We start from the raw sequence: 15,800 nt of genomic DNA, 5'->3' as shown, positions 1-15,800 counted from the left end.
ATCACTAGTTTTGTCATTTGTTATAGGTGTAAATATAGTGATCCATATCTAAAATGCAGCTCAATGCGGTATAGAAGTCTGTCAAGTGTGACCAGTCTCATGTAAACCAGTATTCTTAGGCTAGAACTGACAGGGCAGGCGTCTGCCTCACAACAGACGCACCCAAGTTATAGAAACTAAGGTGCATATTTACAAGCCTTCACCACCACCAGAGCGTTACTTTTTTGGACGCTCCAGGGCACAGTTCTATTTTCCATATTTACAAGGTGGCGCTCAGCCACTTTGTGTGGCTTAACGCCACCTTCTATATATGCCCCTTTCCGCTGCAGTCCTCTGCGGCAAAGGGGCGGGCAATGGATGTTGCTGTGGGCGTTCCACCACAACACCCATTGCTTTTTGACACTCCCCCAGATTTATAAAACTGCGGCAGCGCTAAAAACTAGTGCCATGGAATACCAGGCGTTAGAATGGTGCAAAGAGGATAAATTATTAATTTCTCCTCATTTTTTGCTCTTTCACGTGTGCTGCATTCTGCAGTACACATAGAAGGTGCAAAATGCCATTATTGATTTTTGATTTGTAGGAAGGTGTCCCTTTCTGCACATAAACAATCGTCCCTTCAGCGAAGGCACCCTTGCATTTTGGCGGCAGGGTGCCTGCACTGGCCCTAGGCAGCAATTTATGCCAGCACTAATGGAAGCACAAGGGCGTGCCATATTCCTGAGAATACAGCGCATGACTGCATTTTGAAAATGTCAGCGAGGGTGCGCTACCAAATTTGGTGCAGTTCCGCGATCTGATATTTTAATGTAAATATGCCACTAACTTGCAATTTAATAACGCAGCTTGCAAAAGGCACGCTCGAAGTGGCCCATCACGTCAATCTCGAGAGGCCAGGCTTCAGAGCAGGACTGAGGCACACTGGTTAATCAGTGGAGAGTGGCATACACAGCCACATCCTGAGCTGTCCACAAGCTATTAATTAAAAGGCGAGCTGGAGTCAAATGGCTCTCAACCAAGAGCAGCTCTAAAAGAGGCTCATTGTGAACAGAGAACAATCTATACACAATAGAATATTTTTACACTCAGAGGAAAGTGCAAACAACAGAATCCTGCTATCTGCAGTGACCAGTCGCCCGCTACACACAGGCCATTTCCTGAGGCCTCTCCAACAGCTGCTCTTTCTGTGGACCGGTGAGTGGCAGGTTTATCTGCAGACACTGCTTTTCCACACTTAGGTCGCTTTTACATACTTATGCACAAGTAATCTGTGTAAAAAGCTCAGACAACTTAGTAAACCACACGCATTCCATTTCCCCTGAATAGCAGGGCTGGACTGGCCGTCGCGGGCACCAGGCATTTGCCCGGTGGGCCGCCAGGGTGGGGGCCGGCAATATCGGCACCCTGTAACCAAATCGGCTGAAACTGGCCATAGCAAGCAGCTTGGCTGCACCCCCTTCCTAGCCCCCAGGGGGGCCCGCTGAGCAGTTTGCCAGGGCCTGATTCGGTTCCCAGTCTGGCCCTGAGTATAGTTTTGCATTCGGGTCACTGCGCCATTTCAAGGGTCGTTTACCTCCTATTTTATGGCTTGCTTAACTGACTCTAAGATGCCCAGTCTATTTTTGTCTTAATTTGTACAGAAACATAATAAGATCATGGGTGCAGAGTTTTTTTCTTAGTAGCTCTGTTACTGGAGCTACCAAATGGTGGGGCTGACGAATAAAATGGCTGCCCAGTCTTGCTTCCACCTCTTGCCTCTTTCCTCTATCACTCTACATCACTCCACACTTCCTGTCTCTTTAGGTCACTCTTGCAGGTTCTTTTTCATCCCTTCTTTCTCCCTTCGTCACTCTCTTCCTAGCTTTCTTTTCCTCCTTCTTGCTCCCGCTCTGCATCACTTTCTTCCTCTGAGTTAAAGTCAAATGATGAAAAATAAGTCCCAGACCGCACAAATGAGTGCTGGTGCCCAATAACTGCAAGCACTGATTCTAACTCCTACTGAGATTTCATCTTTAATTCATTAAATGAATGTCCCTCCCTAGATGCGGATTTCCCTTGTTCGATAGCAAAGGTTTGGTATTTGTGTAAATGACAAGGTTGAATTCACTTCCAGATGGGGAAACATCCTTTACAACGCAACTTTTACCACGCTGTGCCTTTACGACACAACTATTACAGCGCAAACCATTACAACGCATTGCGCTGGGGGGGCGCTCTAGGATAGGGAATAGATTTAATTTACTATCAAACACCTTCCCTAGTGTCCACGGGGACTGGAGTTGGAATAGTAAATTAAACTATTCACTATCCCGCACCCCAAAGCACTATGCGTTGTAAAGGTTTGCGTTGTAATACTTGCGTTGTAAAAGCATGGGTGGTAAAAGCATGCGTTGTAATGTCATACATCCTTCTAGATGTGTGGAGTGGCAACACCAACCATCCGCTACCAGCTGGAAGCTCATCCTTTTTAACTACAGCCTTTTATGGACTTCGCAAACACAACAAGATGATGGGCGGAGTGCTGAAACGTTTCAAACATTCACCTGCAGTCAAGGGATCTGGGTTAAATCCATTGTTCTTTTGCTCACGATGCCACCCCGGTTTAGACCCAGCCCTATGCAACTCACTCTTGACCCTGCTCCTCATGGGAACAGTCCAGCCCGAACTGCCAGGGCAGGTCCTACCTGGACTAGAAACATGTCCAAACTAGGGTGACCTGGCGCGCAAAATAACAATGGATTAAACCCAGATCTGTGACTGTGGGAAACGTTTCAACACTCTGTCCATCATTTTATATTGTGATTTAGTTTTTGGGAATTTGGTCGTTCTTTAGCATTGCGGAATTAGTGTTGAGGACCAAATATCATTGAATAAATAAGCCAAAGAAGATGGTGTTATGTCTGAACAAATCCTCCATGTTAGAAATGTCTACCACGCCATAGGAACTATTTGCCAGAGAGCACTTGCTGCTTTTTTAACATGTTTCTATATGAAAAATAATTGCTGTAAAATGATCAGTAAGTCTCGGTTCGATTCTTTTCACGCTTACTATTCAAATCTTTGTGAACTAGTTTTGTGATTTTTTGTTTCTTGGCACTCTTTTCTGGGAAGGTGACAGGATACCTCTCCCTGGGAATATTCTTCCATTCATGCTCCCCTTCCAGTGTTGTTTTTCTTTTTCATCTTTGACCTCATGGTTTTTCTTTTAATGTCATTGTTCATGCTTTTCCAGAAAAGCCAACATTATCAGTCAGTAAATGACCCTGTGCACAGGGTTGTGTAAAATGGGGTCATCTGCCTCAATTCTTACATAGATTCCACAAGATATGAACTCGTTACCTTTCTAATCCTTGGCCTTCTGTTTGCTCTCCCAACATTAGAGCTTTTTCACATCTGAGCCTTTGTCCCTGCATCAGTGTTCTACTGTTTCGTACTTTACCGCCTTGCTGACCTCTCCTGTTATATACCGCAGCTGAATAAATGCTCTTTTGAGTGTTACCTACTAAATTACAGGGCTTTTGCACCAAAATAAATCAAATATTCAAATACAAAACTCCTGACATTTTTGCTTTTGATGCCTTCTCAATTAATATTTTATGTCTGATGTTGTACCTTGATATCCTTAAAGAAGCCAAGATAATAAAACAAAGTCTTCTAAACAGAACAGGTGGAGCAGTCTGGAAATGATGTCCAGTTTGATATGATTGAAGAGCCTGATTCACAGAACTAACTTAAGACAAAATCCTAAATTTACTACCATTTTGGTATTCACAGAAGGCACTTACTCATTTCGGTATTCACAGAAGTTAGGACTCCTAACATTAGGATTCCTAAATGCCTTCTGTGACTATCGAAAGTCTTAAAATCAGGATTTTTCTCTGTTTAGGAGTAGTAAAGTTAGGACTCCTAACTTTACGACTCCTAAATGCCTTTTGTGAATACCGAAAGTCTTCAAATTAGGATTTTTCTCTGTTTAGGAGTAGTAAAGTTAGGACTCATAACTTTAGGACTCCTAAATGCCTTCTGTGAATACCGAAAGTCTTTAAATTAGGATTGTTCTCAGTTTAGGAGTAGATAGTTAGGACTTCTAACTTTACTACTCCTAAACTGAGAAAAATCCTAACTTTACGACTTTAGGTATTCACAGAAGGCATTTAGGAGTCTGCAAGTTAGGACTCCTAACTTCTGTGAAAACCGAAATGAGTAAGTGCCTTCTGTGAATACCAAAATGAGTAAGTGCCTTCTGTGAATACCAAAATGGTAGTAAGTTTAGGATTTTGTCTTAAGTTAGTTCTGTGAATTGGGCCCGATGATCCTCCCACTGACACGTAACTTACGCAGTCAAGAGTGTTCTGCAGCAACGGGTGAAATGCAACTTTTGACTGCATCTTTGTTTGTGGAGTACAGTAAGAAGCCACAAAAGATGACTTCAGTTAAGGAGGCCAACATCACCGCCCCCTCTTGCCCTGGACTCGCAACAGATAAAAAATGCATCTGCATAGGAGTTTTGTCAAAATATAGCACAATGGTGGCTGCTTACTTTAATGCTTGTGCTGACCACTGTGGAGACTTTAGAAGAATCCAAGAATTTTAGACGGCTCAATGTGACCTTACCAGCCCACCAGAACACTAAACCTGATGGGATTTGTAGGCTTCTGCCCATCATCCCATCACAGCTCTCCTCTAATCCCTACAAAGTATTCATTTTGGATAGATATAATCTCAATAATTTGCGAACAGCAGCAGCAGACAGTTCAAAAGAGCTGAAATGCTTGGAGTGCCAATTCAGTTTTCGGCTACGGCTCCTCCGCTAAGGCGGAGCAGCGTCGACCCATGGCTCTGCGAGAAATGTAAAAAGGCAAACTAAAACAATAACAACTAACGTTATTATCGTTTTAGATTTCCTTCCTGCTCTGTGCAGGGTGTGTGGGCCACGCTGGCCAGTGCAGGGGAAGGAGTGTAAAGCACATTCTAAAGTGGACATAATGGTTTGACCGGCCGTCAAACCGCCATGTGCACTTTGCATCTTCCCCACCAGGCTGCATTACACAGCCTGGTGGGGAACTTGGAAAGCCTCCAAGCCCGTGTCTGAGCGCCGATCCACGGCGCTCAGACCAATCATAACTTTTCTTAAGGCAGCGTTGTGATTGGACAGGGGATTCTGGGAAGCTGGGAGCTTCCTGTTGCGGCACGGAGGAGACTGAGCAGAGGAGGCAGCACCCAGCGGCACCCGGCTAAGTCTGTTGAATTTAATTTTTTGCATTCCCCCGATCTGCTTGCCCCACATCCCACTACCCGTGCTTAGTAGCAGCCGCTACTGCTTAATTTATACAGGTGGTTGCAGCTTCTGGAAACTGGCATTTATTTTTGGGGACCTAGACTTTGCTTTCATCATCAGACCTTTATCCAGAGCAAAACAGTTCAGGGCAGAAATGGGAGAAAGGAGGAGGAAAATAAAAATACAAAGGGAGAAAGCAAGGATCAAAATGTTGCTGGAAGAGTGTGACGAAGAGATAGGAAATCTGGAGTGGTAGAAGAACTAGACATGAGTTGGAATCGAGACTCGACAGCCTTAATAATTGGCAACCACATCATTTGCTCAGCCGCGTCGAGCTCCTACGAACTTTGGATCACTACACATTATTGTAATTACTATCACTACTACTACCATTAATAATAATAGTGAACCACTGCACCTCTCCCATCCCTGCCAAGATGGGCACTGCCCAGTGGTTAATATGTTAAAAAACATAAGTGCCTGGGCTCTCTTCAGGAAGCAGTTTGCACCATCCCATTTCTCCTGCTAGCACCGCCTAAAACAGAACCAACCACTAATCATGAAAGTGGGGAGAGGATGTGGTGTAAAGACTAGAGCTGCCAACTTTGGAGCTGGAGAACCAGGTTTGAGTCTCAGCGTTGGCTCAACATCCTGTGATTCCCTGCAAATCACTTAATCTCCCCATGCCAACCATTAATGAATGTGTCCTTAACTGATGCTCATGAAAAGTGCTGATGTTGATAATTAAGTGCCGGAGCTGAGGACGGGAAACCACAAGCTTAAAATAGACACTGACACTGCCGCAAACCCACTGAATTTTCAAAAATGTCATACATGTGACTGTATTCTGAAAAAGAGGCATTATATATTATCCACTAACCTTACTAAACACTTCCAGACTGGTATTTGGTATCAGATGCCCTTCCACACAACAAGGAATGATACATGCATCATTCCTGCCAGCCCTCTTCTGCCCCTACAGTTTGCAATGCCCCAGCAAGCACAACCTCCTGCTCAGCGGCACAATTTCAGTCACAAATGCAGCTTAAACTGCAATTACATTTGGTACATTAGTCTCTGCCTGCAAACAGGCTACATGAAATATTATCTTCCATTTTTTTTAGTTAAGGCACAGGAGTAATCAAATTGCATATTGTGTCACCTATTATTTTAAACAACATTACGGCAGAAAATGAACAGTTATCAAATGGCTACGAATGCAGAAGCCATTATTCTTAAAATAAAGTACTTATAGAATTGAGTTTTGCAGTGGAATACAAATCCTTGTAGAATGTGAAACTAATATAGGAATCATGCAGAGGGTCTTTTGATCTGTTGTGATCTGATCCTCAAATTTGCCAAGCTTTATTCTTCACTGAAATAGAATTGGCACCAATAAGGTAAAAATGTTGACTTTTGCGAGTGAAAACATCTGAAAATGAAAGGAGTTCTCTTTGTGCTGGAGGATTCAAGTAGTCAAAATAAGTTAGCATCAGTAGAAACTCCCACTCACAGTGCAGAATTCATTTACCCTTTTCCAGACAAAGGGGTAATTGTAAATGTGCTTATTATGTCAAGGATGAATTTTTGCAACTGCATGAATCTTAAAGAGTTAAAGTTCAAAAGTTACTGTTGTGCAAACCTAGCTGTCAACTGGCCCCATGGCATGAGGGTAAAGTGAGCCAGTTCTATTTTTCAGCCAAAAGAATTTAAAAAACACACTTTTCGCAGGTATGTAAAACCCATCAAATTCAGCAATAATGCAAAAATAGCACAAACACGATGCCTCGTTGTGCAATACGTGCAAAACGTGGCAATTTATTTCAGTCACTCCACGAAATAATGCAAAATTATTCATGACATAAAACCTCAAACATACCATGGGCAAAAAGAAGAAAATCAAAAAAAACTCTTAGAAGGAGAATAGCAGAGTCGGGCAAATAAAGGTGTAAATGCAATTTAAAAACAATTCCATCTTTCTCGGACGTGTAGCCATTTTACTGCATAACATTTCACATCACTAGACAGGAAGGGAACCCATGGGAGACAGCTGCAGTTTAGCAGCTATGCTGAGAATTTATCACTGTGAAATTATTCAGCAGCGACATATTACCCCAGGGCTCCTTTCATATCTCAGAGATTCATGGCTGGGGAAAGTCGCGACTTCCTGTGTGATGTATTTTCAGATACAGGACTGCGCATCTCGGCTCGCCACAGTGAGGTCAAAGCTTTCTGCCATGCAGCGGCGTGGGGTGGGCTGCCAGCGCCTGGGGCAAGGCAAGCATCCTGCCACTTTTCTTTTAAAATGTGCGCCCCTAGGAATGCCCCAGCGCCCCCTAAGAATCTTGCGCCCAGGGCAACCGCGCCTGTGGCCCTGCCCACGCTTAGCCGCTGTTGCCTTGTACCATTCCTGCAAAGCTCAAGGTCTATGTTCCAAAATCTCAGCGAGGTGGCCAATTTTGGAAAACAATTCTGCACCAAACCACTGGAACACAGTTTGGACTCACTAGTGAGATTGAGTCATTCTTGCCCTACACAGACTGTGGGGTATGGAGGAATGTGGGAAGGTCACCCAGCGCGGAAGGTAAGGGAAATGGAGGTGATGTGCACTAACAGGAGGAACTGGTAGATGGAAAAAGCCATTTATCCGCATTCCACATGAACACAGAAAGGCTTACGGTAATAAGCAGAGGCCATGAAATATTCACATCACTGTACGCGGACGCCATGATCTGCTCTTGCAAACCTGCTTTCTGGTGCCTGGGAGCCAGGAGCAAGAACACAAAGTAAAGAGGATTTTATGAGCTCTAAGTGCTTCGTGTACTTTAACTCATTGCTGTTCTCATAGCTCCTTGGCAGCTAGGAAGTGGTCGAAGCAATGCGAAGGATGAGAAACCAGTAAACCCTTGATGTCATCAGATACTTTTTGCGTTACCTCTGGCATTATCGTTAAATTGGTGGTCTCGTTATTATGCAACTGTATGTAAAATACAGGAGCTTAACTGCTCAGTAAAAAAAAAAAAACTAATTAAATGTGAAGTTTAACTTATTGTGCTTACATAAGCCTCTAGCCATTTAAAAAAAATTGATAACTATAATTTGTTTTATAGACTATGTTCTGCTATCCTCATGGTGGTACTTAAAAGGCATTTGTCTTATTAACGAAGAAATTAGCCTTGGACATATTCAGGTAACACACGATTCGACCAAGAGATATTCAAGTAACACAGGATTCACCTTGGAGATATTCAGGTAACACACAAGTCGCCCCGAAGGCATTCAGGTAACACACAATTCGACCAAGAGACTTTCAGGAAAAACTCAATGCGACCCACAGATATTCAAGTAGCATACGATTCGTCTTGGATACATTCAGGTAACACACAATTCGATCAAGAGACTTTCAGGAAACACTCAATGCGACCCACAGATATTCAAGTAGCATACGATTCGTCTTGGATACATTCAGGTAATACACGATTTGACCGAGAGATATTCAAGTAATACAAGATTTGCACTGGAAACCTTCAGGTAACACACAATTCGACCCCATCCATTTAGGTGACACACGATTCGACCAAGAAACATTCAGGTAACACACAATTCAATCCAGAGATATTCAGGTAACATACGATTCACTTCAGACAAATCCAAGTAAAACACGATTTGACCATGAGATATTCAAGTAACACAAGATTTGCCCCGTGAAACATTCAGGTAACACACAAGTCGACCAAGACTCATTAAGGTAGCACACTATTCGACCAAGAGACATTCAGGTAACATACAATTCTATCCAGAGATATTCATCTAACCTATGATTCGTCTGGGACACATTCATGCAACACAAGATTTGACCAAGAGATATTCAGGAGATAAAAATACCTCATGGGCCCACTAAACTGTGCCTCATCTTCCTAAAAGTCCATGTTCTATTTGTCTCCTGTATATAGGGAGTCTCTTCTCTCTGAAAGTTTGATTTACCACAAGATGGATATTATTTGTGCACCAGTGATCAACTGTGCCCCACACATTGACGGTAGTGACGATTTGTTCGATCATGACTTCTCCCACCTCACTTCTAGCCCCTGTACATCAAAGCTTGCTCCTTAATGCTTGGATTCCGCAAGAAACTGAAGACCTGGCTCTTCACCTGGACTAGACAATAGTGTGGCCCTTACAATGTCTGCATCAGTGCCAGGATACCCTCCCAGGGGAGTTGTGCAGTATACAAATACACATAGCATGAAACATCATCGTTCTGTGTGGTAGGCTCAGGCCAGCGGTTTTCACTGAACCAGCTATGAAGATCCTGCCAAAAGCTTCATCCTATTTGCCGTTTGTAAAAAAAACATGTATGCAGAAGCCGGCCACGCGTGTGTGGCTGAAAATGAACTGAACCTTAATTAACTGGAAGCATTGCGAGGTATGGTTCACAGTCACTTGGTCTAATGTTGTTGACTCTGGAGAGGGCATACTAGGGTCACAAGGGTGAAGAGCAGCCAAAAAGCAAACACAAGCATCAGTCCTGGTGATACCCTAACCAGCTGCACAAACAACATGTGGAAACAATATTTGCGAAAAAGGAGGCACACTCTTCCATGGAGAGTGGAGAAGCACAACATGTGCAGCACAGCTGGAAAACCACAAAAAAGGCACACAGATATAAAAATGAATTTCCCTGTGTGATCCATTACCTCATTAACGACCCCTCGATCGGACACATCATCTACTTTTATCCAGCCTCTCTGCCCCCAGGAAATGTGAGCTTACAGACCTGGGAAGAGGCTGCTCTACCTCAATATCTGTCTACTATAAACCATTTCTGCAAGGACGACTGTCAGAGCTTACAAAATGGAAAGACTGCCCCCAGCATGCTAATGAGAACAAGTTACTAAAGTAGCATGTACTGTTCAATTTGCATCATATACATCAACAGTGATACACAACCCCTGTGCGTCAGCATCACCCTCCTTATCTTTCCATTAAAAGCTGCTTTAAACCAGGCAGGGCGCGAGCAGAGCCCACGGCAACCCTCTGGGAGAGATCCCTAGCTGCACTCACTGGACAGACATGAAGAGATAAGCTGCAAGGTGTGTCTAGACCATGCACAATGACGAGAACAGACACACAAGGAGAAGGAATTACCCTTGGCAGGCTCTCCTCCATCTGACATTGCCTGCTGGGTCCTTGACAGCACGAGCAGAGCACAGAGCGGAAGCCTTCCCCTAGGAGTCAACAAGTGCCTCAGACACCATAGTTCAAGGAAGGTCTCCAGCCAATGGGAACCAGTCTTTCTTTTTCAGCCATGCTTGGTGGAGTATGTGCCTGCATCTGATCCTTGTCTACCACTGGTGTCCTGGGATCAGGGATGTGGACATGGCACGCCCATACGAAAGGTGAAATCCATTCCTTTTAGGAGTCCGCAAGCTCTCCTTGCCACAGGAAACATCCATGTGAAACAGACTGCCACAAATGTGTATTTCCAGCCTGCCAAACCAGCCAGCTTGTCTCCAAAAACACTGCAGCGTTGGCATCCAAAAAACACAACATGCCCACACCTGTGGTCCTGCTGCCTCTCCTCTTTCCAACGAGAATTAGAAGCGATTTGTCTCTGCTGAATCCTGCTGGCTGATGCTAAGACCACCTCTGTGCTCTGGCTGGTGAATGATGATTTTTTTTCATATCAATAAAGCATAATTGAAAGAACATCTTGCAGTAGAAGCTCTCCTCTAGATGCCTCCCAGATGTCGGCGCCTGCTAGGCATGCCGGGGCTGTGCCACCGAGCACCGTGGCAGGGGCTGGCTGTCATCAATCAGCCTGCACTGCAGATAGAGCACCAGGAGGAAGGTCACAGACAAGCTACGGGAAACCTCTCTTGAAGGAAACGTTCACCGCAGAAACGAAGCCGCCGCTCCCTTCTTCTGTCTCGCTGCTTTTCCCTCTTTGCATGGCCGGTTTTCTCTATTTCCCATGGCTTTCATCTCTTCCTGCTTTATTCATTTCAGGTGCTATTGGTTTACCCACGCTGCTCTTCTTTCTCCCCGGATTTGCATGTTTTCACGTCCGCTTTTCCACTCTCCCCTCTGGATTGTCTTCCCGCCTTTTCATTTCACGTTTCAATGTTGTCTCTGCTTCCTTACCTTTATTTACATTTTAGTTTTTCCTCTTTGCTTTTCCATCTTGACACGTTTCCGTTCAGCTTTTCCGTGTGCACTTTCATGTTTGTTGCTCTCTGCTTTTTTATGTCTTCAGGGTTCTGTTTCTTCCTTCTCTGCCTTTCAATCTTCACTTATTTCTTTCTCCTTCATGCTCACCATCCCACACGCTGGCGGTTATTTAAACTATTTTATGTTGGGTTGGAAGTGTGGTGCAGCTGCTGGAGGAAGATAACACAAGCCATGGGGGTAGGATGCTCTGTCCCAAGGCATCACACGCTGCTCCCTTGCCATTTCTGAGCAGAATCCCAGCGGAATCTGTGCCTTGATGTCGCCTCTTATCTTGTGCACGGTGCTGGGTGATTCAAACCTGGCACTGAGAAATCAATCCTGCCTGTACAATTTGTATTCTGACCGTGTTCTCGACGGAGGGAAAAAAAATCATAATTTTCAGTCACGATTATGGTTTTTAGGCTTTTTTGAACATTGCACATTTGTGAATACAAACCTCCAACATTCAAGCTTCAGTCAAGATTTTGACGTCACTTCTAATAAAACGCCTGCTAGTTCCTTCATGGCAGCCTAGTCTGTTTGTCCCATTAGGGTGATCTGTCCAGACAAACATCTCCTTGATACCTTTGATCGTCCTTACAGTATTTAGGCTCCATACGTGCATGATGTATATGGAAGATCATTTTAAAGGCACCCAGATGCTGCTTAAGAAAACTGTTGGCCTGTACCTCACAGTGTTGGATATGCCTATGGCCAGGCAGTATGGACTGCCCGGTATACAACGACTGCTACAAATGCTAAATTGGCATTACAAAGTTGTAGGCTGCAGATTTAAGAAAAAAACAGGATTAAACCCACCTTTTGCTGGCCCAATTTTGTGGAGAGGCATTCACTGGTTTCCCTGAGACGTACGTGTGTGTGTGTGTCTGTGGGCGCGACTGGGGATTCCATTCACCCCAAAGATAAGCCCATTGAGTCAATTCCAAGAGGTGGGACACCTCAGGTCCACCCTCCACAAAGCAGAGATATCTCTCAGGGGAATAAAAGCCACTCACTGCCTTTTCTTGATGTGATGAACATGTTTGGCATCCTATAAACACTGCAAATGGCATTGATCTGGCTTTATATATGTTATGTTTCATATAGAGTAGACATATCCCAAAGGAGCGACAAAGTGCTCCCCAAATAACATTTCTTTTGTGCCAGGATGTTTAAAAATGAGGTCCTGTACAAAGGATAGTACTGTGAACGAGGTCCAATGACGTCACTTTACAGAAACCATGTCTACCACATTTTTGGTAGATGTCCCAGATCCACCAAACTCTATGGCTGCCTTTAAATTGAGCTATTCTTAGAACTAAGAGACAGCAGGAATCATATTCTCATAAAATGAAGTATTAGACAACATACTGAACAGTTGTATTTTGCTTAACACATTGCCAGTGTCAGAAATGATGCCACCAGGCCACATCTTCGTCTAAATGATTCCTAGCTTTCTCATAAATCCTATAAGATATCAGCAACAATATCGTCTTCCGTACAAGAAACAAAGCAGCGCCAATGGCGTATTCTTTAGATGTAGCTTTTTATTACGCACATGCCACTGTATTACTCTCGCCACAAAGAGATTATCAGAACACTTATGACAGGTTGTGCATTATTCCACCTAACTGCTGGAGCTACCTCCTCCTTTCAGATTTCACATTCTTTTTGCTCAAAGGTTATTTTTGTAACATATCCCTAAAAAAATCCTCCTGTTCACTTATTCAGTGGCCTACGGACAGTTCCCCAACATAGCAGCCAAATAAAGAACACACCATGGCAATCTGCTTGTATTGGTTTTACCAGACTTCTTGAACATTTTAAGTCACTTTGGTAAATAATCATCATTGTCAAAAGCAGCATTTTGATTGAACTTGTTGTCAAGTAACAGCACAGCATTTAAGGCCTCTAGTCCTAAAAAGGGCCAAGGGAGAGTATGATACTGAACACTTTAGGACAGTGGATCTCCAAACACTGTTTCTGTTTAATGGAGGGCACTCCCAAGACTGAAGAGGGGCCATCCGATTCATTGTTGATCAAAGTTTGAAAATAGAAGACACCAAAATCTAACACACAAACAGTAGGTTTGTTTGCATATCTTGGCAGACGAGAGAGGCTATGCCACACCCCTGTATGGTCGCAATGACGCCAGTGGGTGGAGACAACTACACAGAGGTAAGATATTTTGCTTAGATACAACTCTTTTCCTTAACCCCAGTGCCCCATATTTGTCACCCACTGTGGATCTGTGAAAGGCAAACTACCTTAAGGTTATACCCATTGCTGGTGTTCAAGGTAACCACTTTTGCCAAGGGCAAAAATTCCTTTCCTGCACATATCAAGCACGTCTTCCAGTTGTACGATAGATGAAAAACCCACCTAATGGACTTACTTGTTGGCCCACTCCCCTGAAAAATAAGAATACCTTGGCCTGCCAAACTTAAGCCCAAGCTGTAACACAGAAAGCAGATTGTTCTCCGTTTAGAATTAAAAAAGCTAATCTTTCACGGAGTACTAACCCATTACCCACCCACAAAGTGGGCTCGACTCTCTCGTAATAAATACTGTTGCAGTTTCGCATGATAAGCACTTTTTAAAGTTAATTCCGCAAAACAATTTCCAGGTATCGCCTACTCAGCCCACTCCACATGAATTACGTGGAAAGGTTTTGAAAAAATACATATCAATGGCCAACATTTATCGTGCAATTTCTTGTTGCAGACAACTCATATGTCTTTAAAAGACTGTGTTAAAAGTAATGGGTAGTCTGTTTTAAATCTATATCCTATGATGTGGGAAGTATGGTCTGATGGCCACACTGCAGAAATTGAAGCCAGATTTTGGTTTCAAAGTCCGGGTTAGGCACATGACAACAAAATAGTGCCGTTCTGGGCAACTCGCTTAATCTCCAGATGCTAAGAATGGTAAATATATATGCAATGTACACATCTAACTTCATAATGTGTTGTCTTGCACTGTTACTATCCCCTGCCTTCTCCTCATCATACCAAGGTTTCTGTAACTGGGTCAGATGCGGACTCCATACAATGCATACTGTTTCTTTGTATTGTACCAATGTTTGAGATATATTTTACACAAAATTGTTCTAGGCAAAGTGTTCAACTGCTCTTCATAATTTAATTCAGTTTAACATAAAAAATATACGATGAAAACAAGATAAAAACACTCTTTCATAACATGTTACGATCCCGGTGGGACACTGTTGTGAAGTCATCCTCACATGATTGAAATAGAATTATATAATACTAACAAAAGTCAGAGTTTGCAAACACAACTCAGAGGAGTAAAATTGTCTAAAGGACATCCTGATGAACAATCAAGATGACGTTTAATAAAACATCATATGTGCACATAACACACCATCATATTTCCACGCTACCAATATCATATGCCACCATTATATCTTAACACGAGCAACAACGTACTGCGACGCGCACAGCATCATAACCCAGTATACCGAATATTATACAAGATCCAAACAAAAAAATCATAATGAAATTCCATAAAAAAGCTTAAAATGAAAAGTAGATAGGGTTGACTAATATGCTAACAGTTGCTTCACTATGAAAACACAAAAAGTCACAAAATTCATGAATAAACGTGCTACCTTCACCTCGTTCACAACCTTGCCAAACTAAGAAACCCTTAATGTCTACTTTATGTCAGGCACTGACTCCCAACAAAGTGGGTACAGGTGATTCAACTTGAGGTGACACACTATTCACAACTAAAAGAACAAGTACAATTTATTAATTCGGCACTTAATTTTTCGAACGACTTTTAAAATATGTAATACTTAGACAGCCTGGAATTTCCAGGATCCTCAAGTTTGAGCATATCAAGATCTACTTGGTAAAGTTGGGATGTGAACACCTGTGGACTAATCTGGGAGCTATGACCGGTGTGTCAAAGGCTGCACTTAGGAGAATTTACTGGAGGAATATAGAGGAAGAATTGAGCAGGAACAGGAGTTTGGGCACCTTAACACTGGTCTTCCTTTTATTTAAAGATATCTTCCTTATGGAAGAATACATGGACTCTATTGAACTCCCACTGGTAATAATCCTGTACATAAAATTTCGTTTCAGGACCCTACCATTGCGCATTTACACTGCTAAATGGGGCAACATGACATTGACCCAGACTGGACCTGCCCTTTCTGTCCCCAGACGAAGGATGTATCAATCACATATTATTTTTCTGTCAGCCTTATCATAAATATAGGAAGAAGTAGATACTACCACTCTGTTGGAGTATGGAGATTGGAGACTTTCGGGTTGTTTCTAGA

General features: G+C 43.1%; 1 protein-coding gene across 4 annotated transcripts in view; it reads right to left on the bottom strand.

The window, feature by feature from the left end:
• Positions 1–15,800, bottom strand: part of ARHGEF3 (Rho guanine nucleotide exchange factor 3) — an 834,543-nt gene that overhangs the window by 134,858 nt on the left and 683,885 nt on the right. The window contains exon 1 of one of the 4 annotated variants that reach the window (XM_086939123.1): positions 10,427–10,549. The exons of the other annotated variants lie outside the window; for them this stretch is intronic. Coding sequence (XP_086795249.1) covers positions 10,427–10,447 — 21 coding nt within the window. The 5' untranslated portion in view covers positions 10,448–10,549. Of the gene's footprint in view, positions 1–10,426; positions 10,550–15,800 lie in introns of those variants that run through there. 4 annotated transcript variants of the gene reach the window in all.

The sequence above is a fragment of the Lissotriton vulgaris genome, chromosome 9, assembly GCF_964263255.1.
Source record: "Lissotriton vulgaris chromosome 9, aLisVul1.2, whole genome shotgun sequence".
NCBI lineage: Eukaryota > Metazoa > Chordata > Amphibia > Caudata > Salamandridae > Lissotriton > Lissotriton vulgaris.
Note: the sequence above shows the minus strand (reverse complement) of the source record. Positions and strands in the feature narration are given on the sequence as shown.